The 16,505-nt window shown below is 36.4% G+C and overlaps 1 protein-coding gene across 1 annotated transcript in view; it reads left to right on the forward strand.

The window, feature by feature from the left end:
- LOC110459194 (mitogen-activated protein kinase kinase kinase 12-like) overlaps positions 1-16,505 on the forward strand; it is a 69,747-nt gene that overhangs the window by 25,454 nt on the left and 27,788 nt on the right. The window contains exon 3 of the mRNA XM_021511336.1: positions 14,806-14,943. Coding sequence (XP_021367011.1) covers positions 14,806-14,943 — 138 coding nt within the window. The remainder of the gene's footprint in view (positions 1-14,805; positions 14,944-16,505) is intronic.

Below are 16,505 nucleotides of genomic sequence, written 5' to 3' on the forward strand. Positions count from 1 at the left end.
ATCCGAGTTTACCCAGGTAAATGCATCTCCAGCAAACCTATCCAAAGGGCCGGGGTATTGATGCCCTGTTATGGTTGAGATTCCTTTGTAAGGGGATGTTGTCCACATGTACAGGTAGCTAGGAGGAATGAGGGCTAGCCGTGTCACTTTCTCTAGCCCTCCATCTGCTCATTATGATCTAGCCCTTAAGATAAGGCTCAACAGGTCTGTCCTTACTACAACCTTACCTGTCCATAAGCCAACTCATTAATTTTCTGTCTGTATTTTTAGTACTATTCCTTACCTGACCTGTAATACAAGGACTTTGAGCCCTATACCTTATTTCATTTCCTGTATCATGAAAGCTAAGAGGTTAAATGCACAAAACTTAACTTAGAAAGTTCATTGAAGTGTAACTGCAGTGAGTTACAAACCCTGCACTGCCACTGGTTAAGTTTGACTTCTGTCAGTCCATTTATAAGTCAGTACAGTTTCCTGATTTTTCTCTGTTGAAACAGTGATTTTCTGAGGACACTTTTGTCTCCTTTATCAAGGAAATATGCAGGTGTAAACAGTAATTCCTTATGAGTATTTTATAACTTGTGGCAGTCTATCTTTTATCATTTATTAATTTATTTGTATAAATTCCTATAATCTGATCCCATAATTATATATACGATTGCTTGGCATGAAAATATGGACCCATTTTTGATACCATGGTGGTTCAAGGGTCCAACTCTGACCCTGGGGACTTAGTCTCTGGATTAACATGAAAGCAGTTGAGATCCCCTTCCTATACCCACACACAATGCAAGTCAGAGGCATGAAGAGATGGATATGCTCATACTACTAGGATTATCTCCCGGATTTGGCCCCAGCCCTGGGGATATAGTCTCTGAGAATCTTAAGAGAATTCCATGAGAATGATTAAGATTCCCGACAAATAACCACATGTGTAATTGCTACACCTGAAGTGACGAATACTCCAATGCTACCAGGATTGTCCCAGGGTCTGCCTCTGCCACTGGGGACTTCCTTCCTGGGTCATAACATGGAACAGTTGAAATCCCCTTTCCATAACCATAATTTATAAACAATTGCTGGGCATTAAAAATATATATACATTTATGCTACTTGGCCTTCTCTGGGATTTTTCCCACCCCTAGGGACTTAGTTCTTTTTACATGTTCTTATTAGCTTATATTTCTTGTATTCTTTTAATGTATATCAAAAATAGAATTTCAGGTGAGCTAATAAGGCCACTGGGCCTCTTTTTTACTAGCTGAATATATTTTTACCTCATACAAAACTTTTAATATAAAACACACCTTAACTGTTCAATTATACTTTTGTCACAGTGGGAATTTCCACTGGTAGAGCACTTGACTAGAAATAAATATTCCCAGGTTTGACTCTGTGGAGACTCATGGAAAACGTGACTTCAGTTATAATTTTTTATACAAAAATCATTTAGAATTGGCTGTATGTAATTAAGACATAAGTAAGCTTTTCTAATTATCAATAACAACCAAAACATGTTGTTTCAGTTAAATCCTCCAAAGACAAAAAATCTTTCTTAAGACATCTTGAAAAATTGCTTTTCACTCTATTTATCTTATGCAGTATGTGGCTTAAACTGGGAGAAACTCCAACAATGAAAAACAGGTATGCTGAGATACCCCAACCTAGTATAAACTAGCTATGATTTTGGTCCTACTGTATACCTGTTGACGAGCCAACACTCTGACACCTGCATTGCCTGCCTCCTGTGAAGTCAATATGATCACATGGCACTATATTGTGCGCCCCCATTAACATCATCTGTAGTTATTCTATTGTACATACTTCTGGTATGTACACAGTTTACCTACATAGGTAAACCCTCCGATTGTATAGGTGCCTTTGTAAATCACAAAACTACATTTAGTATACAGCTGGGAATTTTAATCTTACAAACTATAAAAGGTGAATTTCTTCTTAAGTTATTATGTAGAAGCATCATCGAGCGCTGTTATGTGAAGCACAAAAGGTGGCATTGGTGTATGTTTTGACACCAGTATTTTTGACGGGTGATGAAAACATTTTGTAGTCCTAACACATTCCCTTTTTCTAACATGGCCATTCAACCCACTTTCGTTTCACTGCTGACAGAAGGCTTGGGAAGCCTCCAATACTGGAAACAAGGGCATTGGCAGGGCCATGCAGAAGAAAAAATTCTTAAGAGAACAGGATAATATTTTGTATATTATATTTGACACCTCATACTACCTATGCATTGATGTCAATTAAGACCGGGCGGGGATAGCACCTATGGCAGGGGTGTGAAGTATAGGCAAATTGTTAAAAAATATTGATGAGGAATTCTTAACATTTGACAGAGACATAAAGTGATAGATTTGTATAAATTAATCACACCATCGATGTCTCATGCCAAATACATTTATAATGTTTTGAAAATGCATTGGTAGACGGAGAATAAAGAAATGAGTCAATGACAAGGTGTTTAGCCGAGGGCCAACGGGGACCATGCTGGAATTGTACGGACTGGTGCAGTGACGTGCTGTGATAAATAGAATCGGCACTAATATACCGACGAGACAATCAATTCTGAACTCAAACATCAAACTCAGTGACAGAGGACATTTTTTAGGAAAACATTAAAACTAAAATATGTTTGGAATTACTCCAGACTTACTGTTTAGGTAAAATCACATTGTGTTTGATACATGAATGAGAATTTGTAAAAAAAATAACTAAAAAGCATTCAAACCTCAAAAAATCATCAAACCCAACCAATGGTACATAGTTTCCTATTGTAACAACAACAAAATACATATTAACACCAGTAATTTATCATTTGATCTTGGACAAAATAAGAAAGGACATTTTAAATTCCAAGATAATGTTGTTTACCTTTAAAATGATACAATTCTTGATACTATTGAATATTTGTCGTACCTCAGACCGGACCATAACCAACAGTGAAGTCACAATAAGGATATTTCCATCACATACATAAGTGATGAGGTCAGCAGTGCAAATAATAAATTTCAACTTGTTTTTTAACAATCGGAGGCCTGTGATCTGTGATAGCCATCAACATTGCAAATAATAACTACTTTTTTTTCATTTGAGGATAATGAATTGTGCTTCCAATGTGTCACTCTGTGTGTCACACCTCCCAGTCGTAACTCATGAAATAAGATGTTTACTATCTGGATCAAGTTTTTTTGGTACGTTTTTGTAGAACATTGATATGGCGATTGTTGTTTGTTTGGACGCAGGTGTCCTCTGAGGTTGTAGGTGTGTATTAATTATTACTGTATGTAATCTGTATGCTATCTGTCCACAGTCACCTTGCACATTGAATCACTGTGCACCCCCGGCTGTATACGAAATGCTTATTCACGGAACTTGGCAAAAAATTCTCCGGTTTTAAGGCTTCATTCAGATGTTATATCAATCTATCATTTTGTGCACGATACCGATCAATTTGAAATGTATTCAAAATGTTTGAATTAATTTCAATACAATGTAGTGTTATACAAGTTGATATCATCAATGAATTTGAACACCTGATTGTAAGCCATTATATGTATTTACTCACGGTATCAGGACGGCCGATCACGCACAAACATTGCTGATATTGGTTTGTTACATGTACTTCTAGAGTACTCCGACAATACACATGTGTTGGAGCAAGTTAGGAGCACAGGTTTATTATTTATTTGAAAACAGCCTTGAATGTTTCTGAGGAATCGGTCAAGTGAGTAATATGTACGTTTGTACAATCAACCAATCTACTTCTAGTGTTGAAGGATGTCTTCCGTCCCACCTGTTTCTTACATAACGTACACAGAAAACCAATGTATGTGGTTAGCTGTCTTACATCCCTGACTTATTACATTATATCTACAGATCTACAAATACCTGGTTAGAGCTAAAACCCCTGGCTTATTACATTATGTACCCACAGCTTTAAATAGGAAATATTGATGGGTCTTTTTAATGATGTGTCATCAAACAATTATTTACTTCCTTAAAGATTGTTTTGTAATGTTGATGTTGGAACGTTTTTAGCTTGTATTGTTGCCTCGTACAGGCCTACTGTTGATTTAAGGTAATATATGTTTCCATATACATTGCCATCATTTACCTAAGAGTTAACTCCCTTAAAAAACAAATATCTGACATTATCTAATCCTTCGGAATCCCTGGATGTATATATAATACTACTAATTATGTGGTAGAGATTTGTGATGGAGTTATCTCCCCTGAAAAACATTTATCTGGCATTATCTAATCGTTTGAAAGCTCTAGAAACATATTTATATATGTGCCATGATACTTCCACATACATTGTAGTGATTTCTGTATAAATTATTTCATATATTCTTCATTCAACATAACTGGATGTATATCTGCATACTACAATCAATGTGGTAGTGATTTTTTGTAGGAGTCATCCCTTAAAAACGTTGCATTGCGATTGTCATTCAAAATCTCTTGATGGATATATACTACCATATACACGACAAGGATTTGTATAAGAATTAAAGGACATTTAATTGACATCATCAAATAAGAATTCAGAATCGCTGTGTGGCACTGATTGTTAATGGGTTATCTCCCTTAAAAGAAATACACTGGCAGTGTTTGTCAGTTAGAATCTCCGGTTGTATAATATACTACCATATACATTGCAGTTTTTTTTGGTGTTAGAGATATTTTCCTAAATTACGTTCTATTGGCGTCATCAAATAATTTAGCTTTACTGAATATTTATATACAACTGTATTCATAGTGGTGATTTTTGTAAGGGTTATTTCCTACAGAAAATCTAACTGGCATTATCGAATAATTCAGAATTCAGAGAGTTATCTCCCTTAAAAAAACATTATCAGCACTATCAAAAAATTCAGAATTACTTGAGTGTTATTATACATTCATGTGTACCTTTATTTAAAATGTCACCAAGTTGATAGAATTAGGTCAGATTTACCATTCATAAAGATGTTTGTCATGTTTCTAAGTTTTTATCTGAAAAGAGATGCCAGTTTTATTGTGGTGGGAGGTAGCTGTAGAGGCAATGTGTCAGTACATGCCATTCAGGCTGAATTGCTCCTGTGATTGGTTGATTTGGTCCTACATTAGGTAGTGAGTTATTGGAGAAAGGGTGGAGCAGTTGCTTTGATGAGCTGACATACTAGTTCAGGTGGCTGAGTGGCACTGGATGCTGTGTTAGATGGTCATTTCATGGTCTGATGGCCTGTTGGGGTCAGGGGTCATTCTCCACCCCCCAATCGGTCACTTGTCATTAGTCTTTATGTGGAGAGATGAAGCGGTTTGTCTGAGTAGTAATTTTCAAATTGATAATTACCTTGAGATTGTTCACACAGATTGGATTGTTTGTGAGTAGTGATTCAGCATTCCTGGCCATTGTGAGGGGGCTGTAATTGTCACCATGTCCCTCGTCATACTGGACACATGAGGGGAAGACACAACCCTGTAACGTCACACGATTGATCACCTTTCAGGTGGTTAACAGCACCCAAACAGGTTATCTAGCTCAGGAGATATTCACATCATACATGTTTTCCATACTCAGTAGAGTGTTTAGTTATAATGGTAGATTTTCCTATACAATACCTTTAATGGGGACTGTTTGCCTGCAAATCATTAGTGATAAACTACAGGTCTACTTTCACATCAGGTTTTACCTTGCCTCCACCTTTACATATGTAACCATACTTTTTATTGTTTCGTTTATCGAATGAGCAACAAAAATACAATGTAAGGTGATAGTTGTTTATTTTAATGCAGCTTCTTATTATTGGACCGAACTTAACCTGAAACTACTTTTTAATATTTGGCTTTTTTCTTTAGATTTTTTCACTGATGGTATGTGTATACAGGGTATCAGTAATATTCAGAATTATTTTGATACTGAAAATAATTTCGGCTTTGTTTTACATTTCGGAACATGAACCTATTTTATATCTCTTGTACATAACACCTCTACGCATATATCTGTTATAAACTATAATCATTCTGAGAATATCTTATAAGTATGAAAACAAACAACGTCTTATCTCAGACAGTGTACTTTATGTGTCTCACTGGAGTGATGTTGGTATCCATCAAAGTGAGGAAATAAACATGTAGATTAGAGAAGTTGACAGTTCAACACAGAACAAATCTGTAAACAGCAATGAAGACCTGCCATTACATGCTAGTTTCTGTAGGAAATACACAACTTTTGACAGGAGAAGATTAAGCAGCAATTGTTTCAGAGGAAAACAGAACCTTCCAGTAAATCATTGTGTAAGACATGGGGAGGAATGTACGTAGTTTGTGATATATTGTTTACACTTGATGTAAGCAGATGAAATGAGACTTTAATGTTCAATCTTTTGTTTAATTGAGTATAGGTATGTTTCCAATTTACAGTAATATGGTTTTGATTTTTTCTAATTTTTGACAGAAGATGTGTGCAATCTGTTTACCATGTGTTTTGATATGTTGTACATGTGTGTCCACCTCTGACCTGTGTCCACCTCTGACCTGTGTCCACCTCTGACCCGTGTACAGCTTCTTCCTTCCTTTGTCTCTCCATTCTTACCTACATTATTTCTCCCTCCATCTCTGCTTTGCTCCCTTATTTCCTCCCATATTTCTCCCTTTACTTCCCAATATTTCCTTTTTTCCCTTCCCACTACTCAAAATTAAAATCATCTGGACAATCCACCAGGTACCGCATACAATACTGCCAATATTTTTCATCCTTTCAATCTTCCCTACCTGTACCCATCTTTAGCTTCTTTTCAAAAATCGTCCCTTCCTGGCCCCATCTTAAGCTTCTTTTGAATCTTTCTTTCCTAACCCAATCTTAAGCTTCTTTTTTATCTTCTTTCTTAACCCCATCTCAAGTCTCTTTTCAATCTCCTTTCTTAACCCCATCTTCAGCTTCTTTTCAATCTCCTTTCTTAACCCTATCTTCAGCTTCTTTTCAGTCTTCCCTTCTTAACCCTATCTTCAGCTTCTTTTCAATCTTCCCTTCTTAGCCCCATCTTCAGCTTCTTTTCAATCTCCTTTCTTAACCCTGTTTTCAGCTTCTTTTCAATCTTCCCTTCTTAACCCCATCTAAAGTCTCTTTTCAATTTCCTTTCTTAACCCCATCTTCAGCTTCTTTTCAATCTTCCCTTCTTAACCCCATCTTAAGCTTCTTTTCAATCTTCCCTTCTTAACCCCATCTTCAGCTTCTTTTCAATCTCCTTTCTTAACCCCATCTTCAGCTTCTTTTCAATCTCCTTTCTTAATTCTATCTTCAGCTTCTTTTCAATCTTCCCTTCTTAGCCCCATCTTAAGCTTCTTTTCAATCTTCCCTTCTTAACCCCATCTATAGTCTCTTTTCAATCTTCCCTTCTTATAACTCCATCTAAAGTCTCTTTTCAATCTCCTTTCTTAACCCCATCTTCAGCTTCTTTTCAATCTTCCTTTCTTAACCCTATCTTCAGCTTCTTTTCAATCTTCCCTTCTTAGCCTCATCTTCAGCTTCTTTTCAATCTTCCCTTCTTAGCCCCATCTTCAGCTTCTTTTCAATCCACCCTTCTTATAACTCCATCTAAAGTCTCTTTTCAATCTCCTTTCTTAACCCCATCTTCAGCTTCTTTTAAATCTTCCCTTCTTAGCCTAATCTTCAGCTTCTTTTAAATCTTCCCTTCTTAACCCCATCTATAGTCTCTTTTCAATCTTCCTTTCTTAACCCTATCTTCAGCTTCTTTTAAATCTTCCCTTCTTAACCCCATCTTCATCTTCTTTTCAATCTACCATTCTTAGCCTCATCTTCAGCTTCTTTTCAATCCCCCTTCTTCGCCTCATCTTTGGCTTCTTTTCAATCTGCCCTTCTTAGCCTCATCTTTAGCTTATTTTCAATCTTCCCTTCTTTCTAATCCTCATCGTTAGCTTCTTTTCAATCTCCCTTCTTTGCCTCACTTTAGCTTCTTTCCAATCTTTCCTTCTTAGCCTCATCTTTAGCTTCTTTTCAATCTTCCCTTCTTTCTAATCCTCATCTTTAGCTTCTTTTCAATCTCCCTTCTTTGCCTCACTTTAGCTTCTTTTCAATCTCCCTTCTTTGCCTCACTTTAGCTTCTTTTCAATCTCCCTTCTTCGCCTCATCTTTAGCTTCTTTTCAATCTTTCTTTCTTAGCCTCATCTTTAGCTTCTTTTCAATCTTCCCTTCTTTCTAAGCCTCATCTTTAGCTTCTTTTCAATCTCCCTTCTTGCCTCACTTTAGCTTCTTTTCAATCTCCCTTCTTCGCCTCATCTTTAACATCTTTTCAATCTTTCTTTCTTATCCTCATCTATAGCTTCTTTTCAATCTTCCCTTCTTAGCCTCATTTATACCTTCTTTTCAATCTTCCCTTCCTGGCCTCATCTTTAGCTTCCCTACCCAAACATTTTATATAGCTTCTTTTCAATCCCCCTTCTTCGCCTCATCTTTGGCTTCTTTTCAATCTTCCCTTCTTATCATCATCTTTAGCTTCTTTTCAATCTTCCCTTCTTTCTAAGCCTCATCTTTAGCTTCTTTTCAATCTCCCTTCTCTGCCTCTTTTTAGCTTCTTTTCAATCTCCCTTCATGCCTCACTTTAGCTTCTTTTCAATCTCCCTTCTTAGCCTCATCTTTAGCATCTTTTCAATCTTTCTTTCTTATCCTCATCTATAGCTTCTTTTCAATCTTCCCTTCTTAGCCTCATCTATAGCTTCTTTTCAATCTCTCTTCTTAGCCTCACTTTAGCTTCTATTCAATCTTCCCTTCCTGGCCTCATCTTTAGCTTCCCTACCCAAACATTTTATATACCCCCCTTTTAATCCCTCCTTTTTCCTTCTCCCCTTTCTCGTTTTGCCTCTTTTCTCAATTAGATACATCAGTTATGTGATAATTGTGGCTGAAAAGTTTTAAATATTGAAGATACAATAATAAAAGAATGTTAGATAAGCACGTGACGACACAGTAAAAATTACAATGGGTGTTATCTTCTGCCCCATCAGATTCATTGTAAACGCTCTGACTATAAATGAAGCCATTCAGATACGCTAATAACCGACAGAATAATTTGAAACAGCAGTTTCAAAGTGAAGGATAAGTTTGATCCTTATAGCATTTCTCTGTCATCCTGCTGATGACATCATAATTGTTTTATATCAAAATGAATTCTGTTCACTTCTGACTAATGTATCTGAATTGAGTGTATTAAATATGATTTGGTTGTATTATGATCTGATTAAGTTGTTACAATTGTATTACAAGCACAGATTTCTATCTTGTGTTATAAGTTCTACAGACAGTTACCATGGAACCTTGATAGCTTGAATATTCTTGCTCAGACATTTAAATTAAGGAAATAAGTCACTTTTTGTGACAGCTGCTGTTAAATTCATAATATTGGGTATTTTGTTATTTCTGTGTACACAGCTGGTATAGACAGGTTTTAATGCTTAAAATATATGGACATCTGTCTTATTGCCGTGTTTTGGCCTCCTATATGTCTGTTATAGACAGGTTTTATTGTATATAATTAAGCAGATACCTGTCTAAAGTGGCAAGTCTTGCCCTCCTATATGTACATATCTGTTATAGACAGGTTTTATCATAGATGCAAAAACAACTTTAAAGAACTGTAGCAATTAAAAAGTTGTCTTTATAAAAGTTAAAAAATAACAAACAGAAATCAAATTGGTTGCAATGACAAATGATTGCCACAGACAGAGTTCATTTTGCCGTTGCTGTGTTTGACCTGGAGTGAAGCTAGCCAACAGGCGATGTGTGTACATCAGGATGGCTCCATCCGACCGTTCACTATCTTACCTGTATAAATCACAACCAAAATAGATTTTAGTGTTCTCTGGGATGGCAATCCATTCAGGCTGTCTGAGCACATATTTTCCAGTCCAAACTGCTGCACTGATTTCCTTCTAATCACTACAAAAAGGGGACTCTCCTGCCTTAAATCAAATTTAATGCACCGTTACCTTATAAAAGTCAGAGAAACTGTTGTAAGAAATAAAACTCTCCTGAAATATGTGTTGCTATCTGGGCTTGTTTTTCACATTATTTGTTCTGTACTTTTTATAGTTTCCCCACCTGGCCGTTAGCTCTTGTCCTCTTCTATTTTATTTTCAGTAAACATATGGATATACCTTGTAGGATTCTCATATTGTTTCCAGTAAGATATACCTGTAGGTGACTCATTGTTTCCAGTAAGATATACCTATAGGTGACTCATTGTTTCCAGTAAGATATACCTGTAGGTGACTCATTGTTTCCAGTAAGATATACCTATAGGTGACTCATTGTTTCCAGTAAGATATACCTGTAGGTGACTCATTGTTTCCAGTAAGATATACGTATAGGTGACTCATTGTTTCCAGTAAGATATACCTGTAGGTGAATCATTGTTTCCAGTAAGATATGCCTGTAGGTGAATCATTGTTTCGAGTAAGATATACCTGTAGGGGACTCATTGTTTCCAGTACGATATACCTGTAGGTGAATCATTGTTTCGAGTAAGATATACCTATATGTTATACCTGTAGGTGACTCAATGTTTCCAGTAAGATATGCCTGTAGGTGAATCATTTTTTCCAGTAAGATATACCTGTAGGTGACTCATTGTTTCCAGTAAGCTATACCTATAGCTGACTCATTGTTTCCAGTAAGATATACCTATATATTTACATTTGGTGTGGCAAAGCCCTTATATNTGACTCATTGTTTCCAGTAAGATATACCTGTAGGTGACTCATTGTTTCCAGTAAGATATACCTGTAGCTGACTCATTGTTTCCAGTTAGATATACCTGTAGGTGACTCATTGTTTCCAGTAAGATATACCTATAGGGGACTCATATTATTTCCAGTCAAAATTTACCTGTATGTGACTCATATTGCTTCTAGTAAGATAAAATATATACCTTGTGAGTGACTCATATTGCTTCCAGTCAAGATTTACCTTGTGAGTGACTCGTATTGCTCCCAGTAAAATATACCTATATGTGACTCATATTGTTTCCAGTAAGATATACCTATAGGTGTCTCATATTATTTCCAGTAAGATATACCTGTATGTGACTCATTGTTTCCAGTAAGATATACCTATAGGTGACTCATTGTTTCCAGTAAGATATACCTATAGGTGACTCCTATTGTTTCCAGTCAAGATTTACCTGTATGTGACTCATATTGCTTCTAGTAAGATAAAAAATTTACCTTGTGAGTGACTCATATTGCTTCCAGTCAAGATTTACCTTGTGAGGGACTCATATTGCTCCGTGTAAGATATACCTATATGTGACTCATATTGTTTCCAGTAAGATATAACTATAGGTGACTCATATTGCTTCTAGTCAAGATTTAAAATGTACCTTGTGACTGACTCGTATTGCTTCCAGTCAAGATTTACCTTGTGAGTGGCTCATATTGCTCCCAGTAAGATATACCTATATGTGACTCATATCGTTTCCAGTAAGATATACCTATAGGTGACTCATATTGTTTCCAGTAAGATATACCTATAGGTGACTCATATTGCTTCCAGTCCAGGTTTACCTTGTGAGGGACTCATATTGCTTCCAGTCAAGATTTACCTTGTGAGTGACTCATATTGCTCCCAGTAAGATATACCTATATGTGACTCATATTGTTTCCAGTAAGTTATACCTATAGGTGACTTATATTGCTTCTAGTCAAGATTTACCTTGTGAGGGACTCATTGCTTCCAGTAAGATATACCAATAGGTGACTCATATTACTTCCAGTCAAGATTTACCTTGTGAGGGACCCATATTGCTTCCAGTCAAGATTTACCTTGTGAAGGGCTCATATTGCTTCCAGTCAAGATTTACCTTGTGAGGGACTCATATCTTTTAGTTAGTAATTAAACAGCAAACTACAGAATTGCTTTGAGCAACCTGTTGCAAATGATGCTCTGTCTTGTTAAGTGTGAAGTCATCAGAACTGAAAGCCAAATATTATGCTATTAAAGTTGAAAAATTGCATAATTGATAACTATTAAATGGGATTTCACTAGTTTTACAAATTTAGGTATAAATGGCAATGTCCTTGTGTTACTTTATAGTAGATACAAGCAAGCATGTTACCAGCTTCACCTTGGGGTACAGGATACCCACCATCCTGAGTCAAATCGTATCTAATTTGCTTGTTATTGAATTAGATACATCAAAGGCTATTCCTACTGTAAGATAACAATTCTATTTCAGTAGCACAGACAATAATTGTATCATAATGTTAGTTTTGAGTGCTCATATGATAGTTTTGATTACAATACTAATTACAAGACTACACATTTTTTGGCACGAAGTACAGCAAGTGAAGTTCAGTGTGACCTCTAAATTAGAACCCTGCCAGCTCCCCTGTGGAATTTATATTTTATCTTTATGTTACTTGAATGTACCTTATCGCTTTATATTAATAATAATATTGCTTTGTTTCTTAAAAATCAGCCTATTGCAGTTGTTATCTGTCTAGAATGTTGTCAGGTAGGTTTGTTGAGTTCGTATGTTGATCGGTAATAATGTCCACTATGTGGGTTTTTGGTACATTGGATGATGACAGGGTAGACTTATGAGGGTGACAAGGTAGACATGTATTACAAAGAAAGGACATCTAATGTTGACAGGGTAGACTTGTTAAGATTTGATGTTGACTTATAGTACAACTGATGTTGACTTTAATATAGTACAACTGATGTTGACTTATAATACATCTGATGTTGACAAGGTAGACATGTAGTGCATATGAGGTGTTGGTACGGCAGAAAATCTAATGTTGACAGGGTAGACTTGAGTTAAACTTGTTGAGATCTAATGTTGACAGGGTAGACTTGAGTTAGACTTGTTGAGATCTGATGTTGACAGGGTAGACTTGTTGAGATCTGATGTTGACTTGATAGACTTGTTGAGATCTGATGTTGACAGGATAGACTTGAGTTAGACTTGTTGAGATCTAATGTTGACAGGGTAGACTTGTTGAGATCTGATGTTGACAGGGTAGACTTGTTGAGATCTGATGTTGACTTGATAGACTTGTTGATATCTGATGTTGACAGGGTAGACTTGAGTTAGACTTGTTGAGATCTGATGTTGACAGGGTAGACTTGTTGAGATCTGAGGTTGACGGTGGTACCCTGATGTTGACAGTGTAGACTTGTTGAGAGTTGATGTTTACGGTGGTACTCTGATGTTGACAGGGTAGACTTGTTGAGATCTGAGGTTGACGGTGGTACCCTGATGTTGACAGTGTAGACTTGTTGAGATTTGATGTTGACGGTGGTACTCTGATGTTGCCAGGGTAGACTTGTTGAGATCTGATGTTGACAGGGTAGACTTGTTGAGATCTGAGGTTGACGGTGGTACCCCGATGTTGACAGTGTAGACTTGTTGAGATCTGATGTTGACGGTGGTACTCTGATGTTGACAGTGTAGACTTGTTGAGATCTGATGTTGACGGTGGTACTCTGATGTTCACAGGATAGACTTGTTGAGATTTGATGTTGACGGTGGTACTCTGATGTTGACAGGGCAGGCTTATAGTACCTATGGTAAAGACTTTTTTTCCATACACAGGGCTATCAGCTGATTACACAACTTACGCTGAAACATGTCTAGACACCACTCCAGATTTAATAAATTAATCAAAATCTCTTCGTTTTTTATGATCCATAAAAACCTGCTCTATTTACTATTTTGGTGAGAGATCAGTGGGTTAACAGCTGGCTACAAGCTGCCGTCTTTCCCAATTTTTACCAGGACTCAGGATGTTTTTGGCGAATGTCAACAGCAGCGTGCTCCTTGATTTAAACTTCTATGTTTGGATAATGTACTGTTATATTTGGTAGATTTATTGACCTCCTGCATAAGTGTACTTTAGTTGTCAGGAATCCAGAAAAAAATGTATTAAAGTTGACTTCAGTGGAGTATGCTGAGTAAATCAAGCATGCTCAGATTGTTTACCGGCCACTGTCATTGTTTAAACCTAGCTTTAATCTAGTAAATATGTACATGTGTTGCAATAGTGTCTGTCATAAGACAAAATTGGCTAGACGATGCTGTTAATTATATACTGAAGTGTTTTAATGATACTGCAATGTAATAAAGAACAGGTGACATATATTAATAAAATAAATATTCAGTCAGTCATTAATCTGTTGTCATCTTAGATTACAAACTTCTATCAGACCGTAGTTGGTTCTGTTTGCATTGAAAATATGGACTGATTATATAGCATTTTGAAACATTTGTCATTAAATTTGACTCAATATCAACATTATTCGAGAAATATTTTAAACAATATCATGTAAATATAAATGTATGTGACTGTATCAGAAGTGGGTTAGATCGATTTGATTCAGTCAGAATCATACAGGATCAAACACTAGAGCCTGGGTAAAATGGAGGTGTTTCCTGGAGACACACCACTGTTAGTTAAAACAGGAAGGTTCATTATTATGTTTTTATATTAACAGACTTTTGAACGGTGACTGCGAAAGAGTTGAAGAAGTGAAACACATTTTATTTGCCATAAAAAGCAAAGAAATTAGACATTTATTAAAATCAAATGTGTTTAAGGTTGAAAATTTAAAAATGTATGATTTTATGATTTTTTTCTTCTGAAAATGGTAAATAAAAATAAATTCTGCATGTTTTGATCAAGCTCGCATTCAATTGAATTAGGATGAGAATATAGTTATGACAGTCTGACAGGAGTTGTTAGAGGGGCTCTAATGTGTTGTGTTGGTGTCATCCACAGCTGGTCTTTTGGCGTGGTTCTGTTCGAGGTGGTGACCTTGGGAGGCACGCCTTACCCCACTGTGGACATGCATGACCTGCTCCGCCTCCTAAGACAGGGATACAGGATGGAAAAGCCGCCGAATTGCTCATGGAAACTGTAAGTAACTGGGGGGCGGGGCTAGACAGGTACATTTTCACCAATCAGGAACAGATCCAACTTCCTTTTGAAAAGTTGAAGTTTTATTATTAAGACAATTATTTGCAAGGATTAAATTATGTTTTTTTCCTGTTAGAAAACTATTAGTTGCAAATCTTCAATATCGGAATGGTCGACAATAGCAGGAGAATTTGTAGAGAAACTGAAGAAGCCCAGCTGAACTGATGTTTATTTTATCTGTAATCCCAATGTAAGGCTTATATTGTTCTCATTAATTTGCTGTAAATAATATAAAGATTGCATGATTTAGGTTATATTTATCTTGAAGGAAAAATTCAGCAGAAACAGTACAATTAAATAGTTTTGTGAAAATATATGATCAAATATAAAGCACATGGTGGATTCTGTGTACCAGGTTGAAAAACAAGTGTGGTTCTGATTAAGAAATTATGTATATTTTTTTTATTGAGCCTTACTGCCCATTCCCAAAAAATTGTTGAGAGCTGGTCACACATGTCAGTGTAAGAGTAAGAGTATTGAGCCAAGCACAACCCAACAACTTTTCGAGGCAAGGGGAGACAACTCAGTACTTATAGGTATACAGGCTACTGTGTGTGCCATAAAAGGAAATAATCTGATTGGAGGGAAGAGTTAAAGTAAGACATACCAACACTTTATATATATAATTATATATAATCCAATAAGTAAACATAGGGGACTGATGGAATAAGTAAGCACAGGGGACTGATGGAATAAGTTAACCTAGATGACTATGGAATAAGTAAGCATAGGAGATTGATGGAATAAGTAAGCACAGGGGACTGATGGAATAAGTTAACCTAGGGGACTGATGGAATAAGTTAACCTAGATGACTGATGGAATAAGTAAGCCTAGGAGATTGATGGAATAAGTAAGCCTAAGGCATTGGTGGAATAAGTAAGTATAGGGGACTGATGGAATAAGTAAACCTCAGGGACTGATGGAATAAGTAAACCTAGAGGACTGATGGAATAAGTAAACCTCAGGGACTGATGGAATAAGTAAACCTAGAGGACTGATGGAATAAGTAAACCTCAGGGACTGATGGAATAAGTAAACCTAGAGGACTGATGGAATAAGTAAACCTAGATGACTGATGGAATAAGTAAACCTCAGGGACTGATGGAATAAGTAAACCTAGAGGACTGATGGAATAAGTAAACCTAGATGACTGATGGAATAAGTAAACCTCAGGGACTGATGGAATAAGTAAACCTAGAGGACTGATGGAATAAGTAAACCTAGATGACTGATGGAATAAGTAAACCTCAGGGACTGATGGAATAAGTAAACCTATGGGACTGATGGAATAAGTAAACCTAGAGGACTGATGGAATAAGTAAACCTAGATGACTGATGGAATAAGTAAACCTCAGGGACTGATGGAATAAGTAAACCTAGAGGACTGATGGAATAAGTAAACCTAGATGACTGATGGAATAAGTAAACCTCAGGGACTGATGGAATAAGTAAACCTAGGGGACTGATGGAATAAGTAAACCTAGAGGACTGATGGAATAAG

The sequence above is a fragment of the Mizuhopecten yessoensis genome, unplaced genomic scaffold (genome assembly GCF_002113885.1).
Source record: "Mizuhopecten yessoensis strain PY_sf001 unplaced genomic scaffold, ASM211388v2 scaffold9985, whole genome shotgun sequence".
Classification (NCBI taxonomy): Eukaryota; Metazoa; Mollusca; class Bivalvia; order Pectinida; family Pectinidae; genus Mizuhopecten; species Mizuhopecten yessoensis.